Source organism: Orcinus orca, chromosome 14, assembly GCF_937001465.1.
Source record: "Orcinus orca chromosome 14, mOrcOrc1.1, whole genome shotgun sequence".
Classification (NCBI taxonomy): Eukaryota; Metazoa; Chordata; class Mammalia; order Artiodactyla; family Delphinidae; genus Orcinus; species Orcinus orca.
In genome coordinates this window covers 68,498,551-68,516,656 of record NC_064572.1, presented here as the reverse complement: position 1 = coordinate 68,516,656, position 18,106 = coordinate 68,498,551, and the positions used below count along the sequence as shown (strand labels likewise).

Sequence of the window (18,106 nt, the reverse complement as noted above, 5' to 3'; positions counted from 1 at the left end):
AATCTGAGTGTGAACCAGGACTGGGTATTTTGCTTCCATAGATTTATATTTAAAGCCCCCTCCCAAAATTATCTATATTTCTTCAAGAATATCTTACCAATCATCTTGTTATTGAATCTCCATTATTTAACTCCTAGTCCCTGATTGCCTCCCCACTTCTTCCCATCTAGGCAATATTTTTATGAGATATTTGTAAAACAAGATTTATCTCTTTCTTTTTTAGAACTCAACTATCACATTTTATCAGAACGTACAGTACTAATGTGACATTCTTTGTGAAGTAATAATGGTATCATTGGCACAAAGCTTAACATTGCTTTCACACAGATGATCTTATTTGATCCCATAGATATCTTTACCACTGATCAGCAGTGTGACCTTAAGCAAATCACCTCATTCCTCAAAGCCTCATTTCCTCTTCTGTCACATGGACGTAATATCGATCTGAAGTATTTTAACAGTTTAATGAGGTAATATATTTTAAAGGTTTAGTGGAGTGCCTGGTACATAGCAGATGCTCAATACATATGAGCTTTTTTATAGTATCACTACCCTCAATGATGAAACGGAGGCTCAAAAAAAGATTAAGTGAGCTGTGAGATCTTCAAATTGGCATCAGAGACATGGCAGAAATGAAACCCAAATCCATCTTTGGAGTTAGGCCCCACGGGATACTGTGATTATAGTATATATTTATGGTTTGTTTTTCCTTCTTCTCATGGCATGAGTGGGATTCACTAAACTCACTTTCTTCCTCTTTTCTGAGGAAGTACACACACCCACAACATTGACAAAGGTCAGGTTTAGGATTTGGTCATGACTCTTCTCGTGGAAAACAAGCATGTGATTCAGTATCCCCACACTCCGCCCAGCATATCAACCTGTCCACATGCATGCAGAGGACCACAGTAATGGGAACAGAGTCTCACAGCGAAATGGTGCTTTTTAGTTTTAGATTCTCTAAGTTAACTCGAAAGAGAGGGTTGTGTTCCACAGTCCCAAGAGAAATCGGAAGCAATCTTCCATAAACTTTCTTTCTTGAACTGTCTTCCAAGGAGTGTAACCGATATGTAACCCATATGTTATCATTTCTGGTGAGTGTTACTATTCTGTGCCTTACAGGGTTTGGCAAAAAGAGTATTGACTGAATTATCATTATTATTACATAATAGGTAATAGGTTGGGTCTTCTAAGGCTATTAAGAGAAGTATGAAGGACTGAAATTGTTTGATACACTTCTTGAAAACTCTTTTTTTCCCCCTGAAAATTCAAAAGCTTTGAGTGCTCATAAAAAAAAAAAAGTTCAGAAGTAAACTTACAGAATACAGTGCAGAAGTTTCTCTCCAATTTCATTGAATCAATATTCAGGTCACAAGAAGATGGTCTATTGTTTCTCTCCAATTTCATTGAATCAATATTCAGGTCACAAGAAGATGATCTCTTAGTATTGAATGACCCTCCTTCGTGTTAATGAACATGGGTGGATTACTTAACATTAGGTGAGCTTCACTGAGTTTGGGGGAGAGGGTGAGAGTGGGACTTAGGACAAGTGATTGCTCACTGGGTACGTCTTTCTACAGACTCTTTTCTATCTGTGTTTACTTGATAGAACCTTTTTCTTTTTAATAACTTTCCTCTCCTTTTCTCACTGTTGTTTGTACTTCAGTGACTTCCTTTTCATGGGTCATTCTGGAATCCTGTGCAACTTTCCCTAATACTGTCCTCCAAACAGTTGCCCATTGCTAAGCACTTGTTGCTTTCACCCTCAGCTCATCTGGGAAGGGTAAATGCCCACCTCACATTGGGAATAGGCAGCTCTTCCATCCACATGGGTCAGCCAATTATTTACTTGCTCTGATTATATTTTGCTTAATTTGTTTTTTATATTGGAGCCAGAGTTTTGCAGATAGCCTCTTATACTATTTATAGATAGATTTTTGTTTGAATGGAGTGGCTAGATAACTAGAGTGCCCAATTGCTGCTATTGTTATTTTCTTTGTCATTGTCATTATCACTATGGAAATTACTTATTATGCACCTGTGATATGGGCATCTGGGTCTGAGTTAAGCCTTGAGCAAAGCAAGAGATATATCCTAGTATATTACCTCTTCTTGAATGACAAGGAGTAGACAAATGAGCAAACAAATAATAAACAACACATAAAGTAAATACTCTTTGCTCTAGGACCAAAGAAATGGTGGGAAAAAATGTATGCCTTGGGGTGGTGAAGCTGCCTCTTATTAATAACTCCACCCTGCCTAAATAGGTAGATAATGGAATTCCAAGAACAACACACCTAGGAAAAGAATCTGGAAGACTAAATGGTAGGAGCTCTTCTGGGAGGAATGTTCTGAGTAGACACCTGGAAGGATCAGGAAGCTGTCAAGCAGCGTTTTGTAGAATTACATCATTTAACCCTATTTTGAACCTGGAGCAAGTCAAAGAGAGTGGAGATGCATTTGATGTTTGATGACACTGAGCTTTCCGAAGGACTAATACCAAAAAAAAGGTAGAAGTGACATATTTGAAATCTATAAATTGCATTTCACGTTCATTTATCACCTCTAGGAAGAGCAAATAAAGTTTTTTCCTTCCCCTGAAGTGGATGATGAACGATTGCTTAGAATTGGGTGGTGGGAGCCGGTGTCACCATTATTGACTTTCTATGGAAAACAGTTCACCTGTAGATGCAGTGAGTGCAGCACACCCTGCAGGACAGGAGTAAACTGGTTCTAATCACTCATGGGCTGATCGGAACAGAGAATAATTACTTTCCCGTTAAGGGCAGACTCTTCCCATTGTCTCTACCCACCCCACTTACTTCCAAGTAGAACAGCAGAGATTTGTTTCAGAGGACTCAGAACTCTCAATGTCCCAGGGATCCATGAACTGCATTTAGCAGAAGCAGGGACGAGGAGGACTCATTGCTTTATTCATTCATTTGTTCATTTACAAAGATGGATGGACCTACTGTGGAACAAGCTTTATGCTAGGCACACAAGCCCTCTTTTTAGAGAGCTCACTTCAGGAATCCTGCAGAGTTTGGAGTCATGCCTTTTATAAAGGTCTTTTAAAGTTCTGTCATTCAGATTGTATTCCAGAATGCAGAGGATTAAACACAGCAAAACACCATTTATTCAGAGTCACATGAAAAGCCAAAAGAAGGGAGCTTCCCTGGTGGAGCGGTGGTTAAGAATCTGCCTATGCAGGGGACATGGGTTCGAGCCCTGGTCTGGGAAGATCCCACATGCCATTTAGCAACTAGGCCCATGTGCCACAACTACTGAGCCTGTGCTCTAGAGCCTGTGGGCCACAACTACTGAGTCCGCATGCCACAACTACTGAAGCCCGCATGCCTATAGCCCATGCTCCACAACAAGAGAAGCCACCACAATGAGAAGCCCATGCACCACAACGAAGAGTAACCCCTGCTCGCCACAGCTAGAGAAAGCCCATGTGCAGCAACGAAGACCCAATACAGCCAAAAATAAATAAATTAATTTAAAAAGGAGAAAAAAGAAAGCCAAAAGAAGATAGCCAATGTAAATCAACAAAAACAGGGATCACTGAATATATTTAAGGAATGTAATCTATTATTTTTTGAGGAATATTCACTAATTTGAAGTTTCTATTTTGATAATATTTCCTAGTAGAATACCATCTTGAAAAGATAGAACTTTATTATTTTTTTTTAAAATAAATTTATTTATTTATTTTTGGCTGTGTTGGGTCTTTGTTTCTGCGCGAGGGCTTTCTCCAGTTGCAGCAAGCGGGGGCCACTCTTCATCGCGGCGCGTGGGCCTCTCACTGTCGCGGCCTCTCTTGTTGCGGAGCACAGGCTCCAGACGCGCAGGCTCAGTAGTTGTGGCTCACGGGCCCAGTTTCTCCGCGACATGTGTGATCCTCCCAGACCAGGGCTCGAACCCAAGTCCCCTGCATTGGCAGGCAGAGTCTCAACCACTGCGCCACCAAGGAAGCCCATATTGATGGCTTAGAACTTTATTTATAAAGGGCATCATTTTCGTCTAAAGATTGGATCACACTTATTATTTACACTGTATCTTTTTTCTCAAATGGGTTAAACATTTTCTATTTAGGTCTTAAATTCTTTATTTGCTTACTAACATATTTACTTTTCATAAACTACAACATGACAGAACAAACTTTAACTCATTTGAAATATAATTACTAAAGGATTCTAATTTGAAGACTGAAATAATAAGATTCCACTAATCCAGTTAATAGTTCATTAAGCACTTACTATGGTTCAACCACTGAACCAGTTGTAACCTAACTGTGTTGGAGCTTGTGATTAAGCAATTGAAATACATTGTATACAGTGGTGTGTATTAATGTGTGTGTATTAATGTGTGTGTATGCATTTGTGTGTTTACAGTTCAGGTGGAAATGAATATAGGCCATAATATTAAATGAAAAAAAAAAACAAGCAAAAACTCAATCCATGATATGATATGTAGCTGCGGATAAAGGAGTAGAAGGGGGCACAAACATGGTTTCACTTGTTGATGGGATAGGGTCAATTTATTTTTCTTTGTAAGTTTGTTTATTTATGGCTGCGTTGGGTCTTCATTGCTGCGCACAGGCTTTCTCTAGTTGCGGTGAGCAGGGCGACTCTTCATTGTGGTGCGTGGGCTTCTCATTGCGGTGGCTTCTCTTGTTGTGGAGCACGAGCTCTAAGTGCGTGGGCTTCAGTAGTTGTGGCTTGTGGGCTCAGTAGTTGTGGCACGCAGGCTCAGAAGTTGTGGCGCACGGGCTTAGTTGCTCCGCAGCATGTGGGATCTTCCCGGACCAGGAGTCATGGCATGTCCCCTGCATTGGCAGGCGGATTCTTAACCACTGTGCCACCAGGAAAGTCCCTATTTTTCTTTTATTTTGAATTCTGGCAGTCTTACAAAGTTGTTTTTGCAATAAAAAATGGCTAAACAAAAATGGATCCAGACTGACCTGTTTGTTTTGAGTGGATTGGAGCAGAGATTTGAAAGAGGAACCACTGGAAGGTTTGTCTAATACAGATACATCTGTAAATCTTACAGGGGGGAATATCCTGACATCTTCTATAATTTCCAAAATGTCAAATTCCCAAATAGAAGGTTTTAGGTGAAGACTGTAAAGAAATGGTGAGATTTTGGTCTACATATTTTTAGTACCCAGAAGAAAAGACTGAGGAAGCCAGGAGTTATATTTACTTAATGTTTAAAAATATTTGTATTATTCTACCTCCCCCATCCAATAGTACTTAGATGCAGAATATCTCATACAGTTTGTTGACTCAGAGTATAAATGAGTATCAGAAGTATTTTAAATAAATGATAAATAATCAGCTTGATTTGATGATATTCTGTAGGCCCAGGTTTTTATTTTGATGAAGTAGTCTGCCAGGAGAAGCAGGTGGTGAGATCCGCACTTGTGGGAAGAGAGTAAACATATTCTGGTTTACAGGGAAATAGGAAAGCAGGGGAGTGGGGAAAATCACCTTGCCTGAGATAATAGATGCTTTATAAAATTGAGCCTCTTCATATTATCATAGAAATTACTTGCTGGCAGTAGTGCAAAAGGCTGTTATATATTATTGTTAATTGTGGTTGGAGACACAAAGCAATATGATAATTTGATGACTTATTTGTTTTTGGAAAATGACAGCTTTTGTGTGCCAGTAAATATGAAATCCCCTGGAAATATTCTTGTGAATTTAGGAGCCATCTGATCGTCCTTGCTTACTTAGTACATACAGTAGACTTTAATGATGACACGGAAGTTTGTACTTAGCAGATTACCTGATGGTTCTGCATCAGTTATCCAGAAAGGGAACACTGTCTGCTTGGTGACTACAAGACAGAGAGACCTATTACTTTGTCAGAATTTATGGTCGATGGACAGTGGCTTCACCAGAACATGGGAGGGGAGGCAATTAGTCTCCAGTATTGTGTGTGCTCTTCGTCTTGTCCGGAACAGAGCTGACAGCCACAGCGTTCCACTCACTCCACTTCATCCGTCCCTTTCTCCTCTTCGAGAAGGGCAGGGTGAAAGAACAGCGAGGAACCTGAAATTCATCCTGGGTAACATAAACACAGTTCAGGCTGAGCGTGTCTGGTGTGAGATCGTTGTGTGCCATTTGCCGTGATCGGACACCACTTTGGAATATGACAGTAACTATCCTGAGGTCTTAATACGATTGCCTCCAAATGCCTGAGAAAGTCCTGTGCGTTTGCCTGGCACTCTGTTCTCTTACGACAGGGCTCTAGTTTTTTTTTTTTTTCTTCTTCCTTTCTCTCTCTCTCTCCTTTTCCTGGAACCGCCACATCCTTAGCTGGTAATCTTTAAACCCTGGGCTGCTGTGATCTCTCTTCATACGGCCACACATTAAGCACATCTTTCGTGCTTCTCCAAACCAAACTCAGAAAGTGCCAATGAATAAGCTGTTGGGGAAGAAGTCAGTGGGCAGCATTAAGGCCACCTGACTGGAGGCATAAGGTGTGCACTTGGACTGAGTGAAAGGCAACCTGCAGAGTCGGGAATGAGGTGCTTTATCACATATTCCTAGAGGCGTGAAACAAGAGTAAAGAGCTGTTTTCAGAGCAGCTCCTCTGTCTTGCTCCTGTTGTGGATTGTTCACACTGCTATGGCCACGGTTAACCCTCAAAAGGAGAAAGTCCCAAGCCTCTGGAGCTGTGAATCTTTACATGAGTACAGCATATTCTTTCGTCAATAGGCCAAAGATGGAGAAGGGCATCCAATGACTTTTTCCATGGAACTTACATTCATATCTGCTCAAATTACTTTGGGCATCTTTCTAGATCTATGTGACTACTCTGAAAAACTTTCCATTCATTCCTTTAACTTTCATTCATTCATGTCAAATATTTATTGAATATATAATATATGCTGGACCTCATTCTAGCTGCTGGGAAGGCACTTGTGGGGATAAAAATAGAGAAATATCACTATTCTCATGGGTTTGTGTTCTAGAGAGAATATATAGACAATAAAGAAAATAACTAAGTAAACTATTAATATGTTAGCAGGTGGTAAAGGAGCCTTTGGACAATACCCAGAGCAGGCTTTCGAATGCACAGTCTTTGACTCAAGACTCAGAAAATCAGACTAAAGGCAGGATGACATGGGATATCGTTGATGTGAACAGGAGGGTTTGCGATGGAGAGAAAAACCAGTGGACTCCATCCTCTTTCTACTTCATTCCACCTTTCTCACAAAAGACTGTGACAAGTTTCATCCCCCCAAAATGGAGACTAGACAAGGCTCAGCAGGAAGGAGGGCTGGGGTTAGGGGAACAATGGGAAATATTTCAGATTAAGGAAATAACCTTGGGGAAAAAAACCAAGGAGCCCTACTAGAGGGAAGAAAATGCACTCCTACATTTCCTCCTCCTTCCTTTCAGTCTGTCCCGCCTCTTTCATTTCTTGGTGAAAACAGTTTCATGGCCTTGGTCCAAGGTAGGAGAGCAAACCTGACAGTCAAGGTCCTTGTTTGGCCAAGCGTTCTTTGCCTGTTCCTTTTCCCTCCCTTGTCAAACATTTAGCTCATTTTTAAGCCTCGTAAATTTGCACACTTAACTTTCTGTTCTTTTCTTCCCTGAACAATTCTCTGCCGCAGATTATGTTGCTCACAGACCCGGAGATTGAGAGCAGTTTACTGATCAGCTCGGACGAAGGGGCAACCTATCAAAAGTACCGGCTGAACTTTTACATCCAGAGCTTACTTTTCCACCCCAAGCAAGAGGACTGGATTCTGGCTTACAGCCAAGACCAAAAGGTGAGCGTGGTCCCCTTGTTCGAGACTGTGGTACACGGTTGTCCTAGGGAAAGACAACTACTTAGTCATCGCTACGTTTCTTCTCAGCTGTCAGGTTGTTCTGTGCAGCAGCTTGAACCCTGTGCCGGTGGGGCGAGGGGCAGCAATGTGGATCTCAGGTTGCTTGTTTGAGCTGTGTAAGCATCTGAAACAGCACACAAAGGAAAAGCTAGACCCTAAGGAAGACATTGTGGAGGAGCAGTTCTTACCTGGAAGCTTCAGGCCATCAGGAAACCCCCATGGAATTTGAGACAGTGCTTTTTGTATGTGAGATGTGATCATTTTTTTTTTGGAATTAAGAACCCATAGCTTTTCTCAGAGCCTTAAAGGGAAGGATGACCCTGAAAGAGTGAAGAACATTAGCTAGTGATATGCTAAAATAGTGAGAGAAATGTGCATAGATAACATTCAGAATCAGGCAATCTCAGGACTTTTCTTCTCTTGGTGGCTAGGCTGAAGGATAGGTCTACGTTTTAGGAAGGCATTGAATGAAGTTATGCTATCATATGTTTATCTGTGTGTATATGTGTGTGTGCGTGCACACGCAATATGTATATGTATTTTATGGGATAAATGCTATAAAATATATCATGTACTCTGTACTGCAGATACATTATAAAATACATGTAGCTCCAGCTTTTAAGGAACTTACATTTTCAGGTAGAATATAAGGCTAGCAACAGTAAATACAATCAGATTAGAATTAGAGGCAAAAAGTATACAAAGGCAAATGTGAGAGAGGCTGTAGCCATAAAAGGCAAAAGGGAAATAGGTAAAATGTTCGAATGCTCTTTGTGAAATGCATGGTTCAGTGAGGTCATCCTGAGAATTACCCTCAGAGGAATTATATGTTACAAATTACATACATTTAAAGAACAACTAGACTTGCCTGAGTGAGGAGAATATTCTAGGGTTAAAACCGTCTGAGCTGGTATAGACGTATGGGGTTCTTCCTGAAGGGAGGGGAATAGTATAAACAACTTTTCAGGGTCTCTACTGACATGAGCATTTTTGAGGAAGCAAATTAAAATTCTCAGGATTGGAGTTTTATTCGCACCTGCCCTTACTGCCAAATAAAATGCACATTAGCCTAAAAATAGGAAAGGCTTACAATTAGTATTTTTTTCCTCTCGAGCAGCCTGACTCCCCTTTCAGCAGAATGTACAATTTCATTCCTGGAGTCAAGCCACAGTGCATCTAGTCCAGGATGGTGCAGTTACCAGAGGCAAAGCTGAGCAGCTCAGGACACAAGAGTATTAGTCATTTAATCCACTGGGTTTTTGTATTTTATTTGACAGTTGGTTAATTTTCCCCCTGATGCCAGAGGCACACTGAGGGCCAGATTTACCTGGCTAAATGAAAACTATGCACCTTTGCAGTGGTGTCAGAGGAGATGCCCCAAAATTTAACCCTTCCTGTGCCAGTACTTCAGACAGTGATGCCATGAGCACTGTGGCAGAGTGGATAACTCTGGAGGAGTTGGGACATGTGGCTCCGACTCAGCCACGTATGGGAATTGGTACTTGGGGTTGGCTTTCTTTGCCTTAAAATGTGTTTGTGTGGATAGTTATAATTGCAGGTGCACTTCCAATGAGATTGAAAAGAACAAAAAAACCCCACAAATATTAGACTCCATGTCTGTTTATGTGCTCAGCATGAGGCACTGTTGGTATAAAATAACTATATCGAGGAGTATTCATTCCATCTAGGGAAAGAATATAAATGCATGTGAGTTCAGTAGTCTAAGAGGGACTAAAAAGGCAGATAGATTCTTCATTCACACATGGTAGATACCCAGTCAGAGTAGCTGGATGGATTATATGAAATTGGCAGCCCAAGTTTAGGAGGTGGAGATCTTATAAAATGATTTCACCTGGACTTTAATGACTGTCGTATTTCTGTGGGGGGTGGAGGGGGCGCGTTTTGCACTAGAGGGATGTCATAAACAATAATATAAATTTGTAAAGTTAGAAAACTCATGTAAACAGGATTGTGAATGTGTCTATTTGGCTGAAACTGAAATTTGGGCAAGTTAATTATACATGTACTCCTGGAACCTAATCTTAATTTTTTTTGGACCACTTTGACTGTTGGGCAAAATAATTTTTGTTTTCCCAATTAGGAGCCTTTTGAACATTTTGGTCAGTGGAATTATGTGTTCAGAGCTATAGATTACAAAGATTAATCTGGTAGTAATATTAGAATGAACTATGGTGCTGTGAGGTCAAAACCAAGAAGACCAGTTAGGATGGTATCACAGTAGGCTTGGTCAGGACCAAAAAGTATCTTTTGTGACCATAGACCAAATGAATTCTATCATTTTAGAGGTAGAAGAAGCCTTAACAGTCTTTGCTCTGTATGTAGCTAACAAACCAAAAATCTTAGACGTTAATGAATTTTCCCAAAGGGGAAAACCACTCATTGGTGTCACATGTCTAAGTTCAGCAATTGGAATTTGAATATGATATTTAGTAGGGTTCACTACTAAATGGATGGGGATATCGGGAGATTAGCAAAGGGGCAGAAGCCAGCGTTTCTGCTAAGCTCTCTGTTTCTCCAGAAGAGAATGAAGGAGAAATCTTCCTGGGAAAAAAGAATTATAGATCACCTGCTAATGAGTAGGGGTTGGGGAAGGGCTCCGTGTATCAGAGCTCGAATCACAGCATGAGGAGTGGGGCATTAGCGGGGAGTGGAGTGGGCTGCAGCCATCCAATGAGCCATTAGCTGGTGGTGTTGGCCCGAAGTCAAGTGGAGAAGGTCTGTAGCCACTCAAGCAGGTCAGTGGTATGGAAATAATAGCTGGCAATCACCCGCGAATCACGGAGCTTTGAACCCTGGTGAGATGCAGCCGTGGGCCCTAAGGAGGGCCCTGTGCTAGTGTTGGCAGGCCAGTGACTTTTGGAAGCGGGAACACTTATTTTTTCATGTAAGTGTTGTTCATCAATATGTCTGTGACAGTTGCTACTGTTGCAGAACTCTCAGCAAAGATGGTAGGTAGCTTTGGTGCTAGGATTCCCTTTGCCAGATGCTGTTTTCAACCAGCCTGTGGTGAACAGAATCCTCAGGTAGACAGCACCGTCTGTTAGAAGTTATTGCGTTGAGGTGGCAGCTCCGTCAGCACTCACCTGTGCACTGTCCTCCTCTCCTCTCTTCCCTTGTTTGCTGTCAGTCTTTTGAGGCATACACTCCCCTTTTGAATACATAGCCACCTTTACTTTTCCCTTATTTCCCTGCCACTGCTTTCTCTCACCTTTAGTGAATGAGACTCTGAGGGCCCTGAAGACAAAGTCTGGATCCCTGGCTTGCAGGAAAGAGCCCATGTGGTCCATGGCGTTCTGCTCCAGCTGCGTTTCGTTTCGAGTGTCTGGACTCTCAGTAGAGGCTTTTTGATGTGAGCATTTTAAGGGACTCAAAAGAGTTTGGTTGAACAGATTGTGCTTTCTGGCCCAAGATAGAGTTTTACTGGCCATCGTTCCATAGGAAGCCAGATTTAAAAAAAAAAAAAAAATGCTTTTAATCAGGGAGAAATGTGTATGACCAAATGCTCTCAAAATTCATAAGATTAGGTTATTTTGATATTTTAGCCTTTTTTCTTATTTTTTCTTAGAGAAATCTACCTGTGATATTAAAGATGTAAGTGATTGCCAAGAGGTAAAATTTTTTTGAATGAGCATGTGACTCTCCAGCCACCACTAGAATGACTGAAGAGATTTGGGACCTTTTTCCCTTTGAAACTCTAAAAGAAGTAGCTTGACTTCTTTAAAAGCCCTGTTGGGGGACTTCCATGGTATAGACACAGGCGATAGACTCCTTGGCCTCTGAAGGGTCTATGTGAGGATGTGCCTTTGGAAAGCCCTGGAATTTTCAGAAAAATAAGCATTATAGACATTATGGAAACTTCATGCCAAATGGGCAGAGGGATACCTGTTATGTACAGTCACACCTTTTAAGCTTCTTACAAAACAGCAGTGAATCACTGTGGATGCCGTGAAGAATTCCACAGCATTTATACCAGGACCCCCAACATCTCACTCTCCATTATTTAGTTTTGTTATTTCTGTAATTAAGCAGTTGGCAAACCAAACATTCTTCTCCTTCCTTTTGTTTCTTGGCATTTGGAAACCAAGCAGCCAGGAGAACAGAGGTACAGAGCTTCCGCTTCCTTCCTTGTTTTCCCCCCACATTGTTGCCTCAGTACAGGAAACCACCCAAGGAAGGCTTAGCAGCAGGCCAAGTGTGCCAGATTACATCTTTATTTTAATTTGGCAATAAACTAGTGTACAAACTGTGCTATGAAACATTGCCTCCAGTGGCATCTCTCAGTCTGTCTCAAACACGTCACTAAACATGGTGTGTTGGGAGACAGTGGAAATGAGTGAAAACAAAACACAGATGTGACTGAAAGAAAAACACAGGAGAAATGTGTAAGAATAAGCATCTACCTCAGCTCTGCTGACCATCCTGGGGCTCTGGGCTCGGGGCCTCTCTGTTAGGGGTTACCCTGCGGAGCGAATTGTGTAGGGGCGAGTCTGCAATGTTGTGAAGCCAACGTGAACGCTCCTGGGACTCAGAGTGCCTCACAGCTGGGGAGGAGAGACCCCCTTGCTCGGCTTATCCAGGGGGCAAGGCCTCTCCTACAGATGTACCTGCTGCCCCTGACCATAAGCAGGAGGGTCCACGTTTCTCCAGTCCTCCACAGTGAGCTTTTTCTCCCCACTCTGGGTGCCCAAGTCCTTCTAGACCGTGGACTCGGTTCCTACACAGATAAGCAAGCAACTAACTGAACACGGCGGCTGGGTCTGGGTTGTGGGAAACTGGAGAGGAGGTGTTCATTCAGGAGGGTGGGGTGTGGTGGGGGGTCTTCGTGAGCTCCAGCCTGCTGTTCTTGCCACCAAGGATGGCTCATTCAATGTCACCAGACTTTTCAGAGTTTTTCGAGAAAAGTAATCCTGCTTTGTTTGAGATATGACATTTTAAAAACTTAAAACAGAAAGCCGTGCAGGGCAAGTCAACCTCATCTGCTGCCTTGTCTTAGTACCCAGATCACCTTTTTGCTGATTTCTCTGTCTTTCCCATTATCTTTGTTTTTCTCCTGTTCATGGATCTTCCTGTCAGTTTTATTTCAGGAAAAGTTCCATTGTTTTGTGAAGTAAAAAAAAAATGCATGCAAATGAGTGATTAATTCTGTGGAGGGAGGACAAAACCCTTAGGACAGTTTGGTGGGTCACCCTTCATTTTGTGGCAGTTCTAGAATATTCATGAGTTTGTGTTGTCTCACTTGTTCTGCAGCCCTATGAGTCAGCAGTCCAAGTAATACCATGTGGGAGCTTGTAGGAGCTCTGTTCTCCTCTATATTCCAAAGTATCAAAGTTTATGAAAGAAATAAGAAATCCTAAGGCTTGCACGGTGGCCTCACCTTCAGTATTTTGGTAAATATGTGTAAGATACACTTAAAACCAAAACATGGCTTTAAAGGAGGAAAGCACGTTTTCATAAGGAAACCCTATTCACAAATAATTGAAACCCTAAATATTAACAGCGGCATTCTCTGTATAAATGAAGGCAGAGTTTGAGTTAAAATCATATATTGATAGAAAAGGAAAATTATACTGCCAGTGTGTTTGAGCGCATACAATAGAATTTTAGTAACTTGCATAAAAGTAAATTTTTATAAGAAGAACTGCTTTTAGCTTTCTCCCTTCTTTCTTTCTACCAGTCCTGCAATTTTACTTAAACAGTTTCATATACATTTCTTTAACAAAAAAGAAAAAACACAACTTTCTTTTTAATCTTTCCTACTTTTCCTGACTGAGCACTAAAAGATGGCCATTGTTTATCACGACAGCTTTGAATGCCAGGAATTCTCTGGGAAATAATGACTGCTTGATATAAGGGAAGAGATGTCAGCATTTTCCAAAACTGAGTCATATTGGTTTCTCACCAGCAATAGACAGCGCAGCAAGTGAGGCAGGAACATCAGCTCTCTGTCAGGCCCTCCAAATGGCCATGTGACCTTCAGCAGGTCATTTAACTTTTAGAGTTTCGCCAGCTGTGAAGTGGAAGCAATAACAGTACCTGGCTCACAGGACTGTTTGAGGATGCTGTGATAATGTATGTAAAACACTCAACACAGAACCTGGCACATGGCTAGCACCACGTGAATGCCAGCCAATGTATTATTCAAAGACCTAGGAGAGAGCCACCAGGTGTGGCATAACTAGGTTTAGACGCAAGGCTTCCTTAGCCGTAATCCGGTGTCTTTCCCATACGTGACGTTATACGTATTTAGCCAATGTTGAATATCCTCTTAGACAATCACTAAAAGGTACCACTGAGCCAGAATGAACAGAGCAAGCAAGAACCAATATATGGTACTCAGAAATATTATTGATTATAATAACAATAAGCCATTACATATTAAAGTATTTACCTTTACAGCAACTCTGTTTGTTTTTGAGTAGACCTAGCATCCCCTTAATGTCAAAAGGGCAAGATTGAAATAAAAGATAAATGGATCCTTCAAATTCAACCCCCTGGGGATATTCAAATGATTTCTGCACAAGCACAAACACTTAGGAAGCTGATACCTACCTAATGCCATCACGTTTCCCAAGGCACTACATTAAAAGGCACTCAGTTATTCATAAGAAATATGTGGAATGGTATATACCATGCTTTGGCAAGATTTCCATGTGCTTGAAATTTCCCAATGTCAGAGCTGATTTCTAATCTCATGAATAGGTAAATAATTTAAGTATTCAAGTACAAAACTGGCAATTAGAGTGGAAACCAGGGAGCTTGCTGAACGTCAACCCCAATGCTTGTTTATAAAACAAATTCTCCAGCTGAAATGCCATCTTATGCAAACGAGGAAGGCCTGTGTTCACTTTAGCTAACTTGTTTAACCAGGTTGTATCATTATTTTTCAATTGCTACCTGAAGCAGTTTGATCTACCTGTTCCCAAATTTGAACGAAATGAGCTACAAGAATAAGGAGAAATGGACATTTTTGAATGAGTGATTGGGGTTAAGGTTTGGACAGATAGAATTATGCTTTTTGGTAGCTATTTAAACTTTGAAGTAAATTACATTTTTGCTTGTGCAATTTTTTAGCCAGTTATTTTGATCTATTCTACCCACCGACACTTGTCTAAATGGATTAAGATGCCTCCTTAATCCAGGCACCAGTCTGGGAAGGTTTGAAGGACACTTGACATCCTAAGAGGACATGGACCTCTTTCTTAACTGAGCTCGAGGGATATCCAGAAAAAAACTATCTCTGAGTGTGGCCCTTTAGAATCCAGTAATGGTAACATTTTCATGTATCCTGCCTTGTCAAGCATGGCTGCTGCCAGCAGTGTTGCCAAGGAGGGGAGTGGTTTGAGAAGGAGGGAGTCTTGTCCTTGTAAATAGACATATTTTGTGAAGTTATGACTCTGTAGGTTTCATACTAAAAATTTTTTTTAAATGTTATCTTTTCCAACTTCCTCTCTTCAGTACAATAGGATATTGTAAGTTCAGATTACACATGGCACATGAGGTATTCCAAGAGATCCAGAGGCCCAGCCAGGATCTCATAGCTGGCAAGAGGAAGAGAAACCAGAAGTCAGCTACCCTTCTAAAATGACCAGGTCCCTTTACTGAGCTAGACCCTTAATATAAAATACTATGAGAGGGCTTTCCCAGGACTTCCAGATGGGAGAATTACCCTCCTCACCTCCCTTTCCCACACCCATCCTCGCTTGCTCTTTGGCCCCTTTCCACACCTCCTTTTCCCTTCAAGTGAGAAAAGCCTAGTTCCCGAGCCGGTGGAGTGGGTTCCCTCGCCCCTGCTGCTCCCACCCGGGTCCCCCCTCCAGCCATCGCTACTGCCACCACCTCGGTTCCGTTCAATCGATTTTTGCTGCATGTCAACACTTATTACCAAAGAAGTGATACATTGCCTCACCACCCTCCTGTTCTCTTTGTGAACAACAACATGCATTTTCCAAGAAGTTAAGTGAAACTAAGGATCCAGTTGGTGGCCACTGAACAGAGCGAAGGGTTGGGTCCTCTAATCTTCATGAGCAACAAGGACATTTTAATCATAATGAATGGTTCAAGTACTAATATCCCACTACTCCAGGTAAATAGTTAAGAAGAACATAGGCCTCAATTCAGTATTTATCGATATAAAGGATTCTTGCCAGAATGGTGAGTTCAGTCAGTGTATTAACATTTTTGGATTGCAAAGTATAATCTGACTATGAATAGCAGGTGATTAATATACCAGAATAATACTATCAGAATCAGAGTGGATAAGAATGGTTTTTTGGGCCTGCATGCCTGCCCTCTTGCTGTGCTCCTGATTAAAGAAATTAGTCCTTCCTTTCCAACTTAGTCCCTGGAAAGAAGTTTCAGCCTGAGAGCTTGTGGGATCTTAGTTCCCAGGGCGGAGGTTGGGCCCAAGCTTCTGCAGTGGGAGCTCTGAGTCCAAACCACTGGACTAACAGAGAACCTCACACACCAGGGAACATCAATCGGAGTGAGGCCTCCCAGAGGTCTTCATCTCATCACCAAGACCCAGCTCTATCCAACTGCCTACAAACTCCAGTGCTGGACATCTCAGGCCAAACAACCAGTAAGACAGGAAAGCAGCACCAACCATCAGAAAAAAAAAAAAAAAAAGAAATGACAAAAAAATTTGTTGCAGAGGAAGGAGCAAGGTAAAAACCTACAAGACCAAATAAATGAAGATGAAATAGGCAACCTACCTGAAAAAGAATTCAGAATAATGATAGTAGGGGTGATCAAAACTCTCAGAAACAATGGGGAAAATACAAGAAACATTTAACAAGGATCTAGAAGAACTAAAGAGCAAACAAACAGTGATGAACAACACAATGACTGAAATTAAAAATACTCTACAAGGAATCAATAACAGAATAACTGAGGTAGAAGAAGGGATAAGTGAGCTGGAAGATAAAATGGTGGAAATAACTGCCAGGGAGCAGAATAAAGAAAAAAGAACCAGAGGAGATGAGGACAGTCGCAGAGACCTCTGGGACAACATTAAATGCACCAACATTCAAATTATAGGCATCCTAGAAGAAGAAGAAAAAAAGAAAGGGTCTGAGAAAATATTTGAAGAGATTATAGTCGAAAACTTCCCTAACATGGGAAAGGAAATAGTCAGTCAAGTCCAGGAAGCGCAGAGAGTCCCAACAGGATAAACCCAAAGAGAAACACGCCGAGACACATATTAATCAAACTATCAAAAATTAAATACAAAGAAAAAATATTTAAAGCGTCAAGGGAAAAGCAACAAACAACATACAAGGAAATCCCTGTAAGGTTAACAGCTGATCTTTCAGCAGACACTCTGCAAGCCAGAATGGAGTGGCAAGATGTATTGAAAGTGATGAAAGGGAAAAACCTACACCAAGATTATTCTACCCAGCAAGGATCTCATTCAGATTCGACAGAGAAATTAAAACCTTTACAGAAAAGCAAAAGTTAAGAGAATTCAGCACCACCAAACCAGCTTTACAACAAGTGCTAAAGGAACTTCTCTAGGCAGGAAATACAGGAGAAGGAAAAGACTCACAATAAAAAATCCAAAACAATTAAGAAAATGGTAATAGGAACATACATATCGATAATTACCTTAAATGTAAATGGATTAAATGCTCCAACCAAGAGACATAGACTGGCTGAATGGATACAAAAACAAGACCCATATATATGCTGTCTACAGCAGACCCACTTCAGACCTACGGACACAAACAGACAGAAAGTGAGGGGATGGAAAAAGGTATTCCATGCAAATGGAAATCAAAAGAAAGCTGGAGTAGCAATTCTCATATCAGACAAAATAGACTTTAAAATAAAGACTATTACAAGAGACAAAGAAGGACACTACAGAATGATCAAGGGATCAACCAAGAAGAAGATACAACAATTGTAAATATTTATGCCCCCAACATAGGTGCACCTCAATACATAAGGCACATGCTAGCAGCCATAAAAGGGAAAATCAACAGTAACACATTCATAGCAGGGGACTTTAATACCCCACTTTTACCAGTGGACAGATCATCCAAAATGAAAATAAATAAGGAAACACAAGCTTTAAATGATACATTAAACAAGATGGAAATAATTGATATTTATAGGACATTCCATCCAAAAACAACAGGATACACTTTATTCTCAAGTGCTCATGGAACATTCTCCAGGATAAATCATATCTTGGATCACAAATCAAACCTTCGTATATTTAAGAAATTGAAATCA

The 18,106-nt window shown here is 41.1% G+C and overlaps 1 protein-coding gene across 3 annotated transcripts in view; it reads left to right on the top strand.

The window, feature by feature from the left end:
• Positions 1 to 18,106, top strand: part of SORCS1 (sortilin related VPS10 domain containing receptor 1) — a 558,796-nt gene that overhangs the window by 332,820 nt on the left and 207,870 nt on the right. For all 3 annotated transcript variants that reach the window (XM_004265869.4, XM_004265870.3, XM_004265868.3), the window contains exon 4: positions 7,634 to 7,792. In XM_004265869.4, coding sequence (XP_004265917.1) covers positions 7,634 to 7,792 — 159 coding nt within the window. The remainder of the gene's footprint in view (positions 1 to 7,633; positions 7,793 to 18,106) is intronic.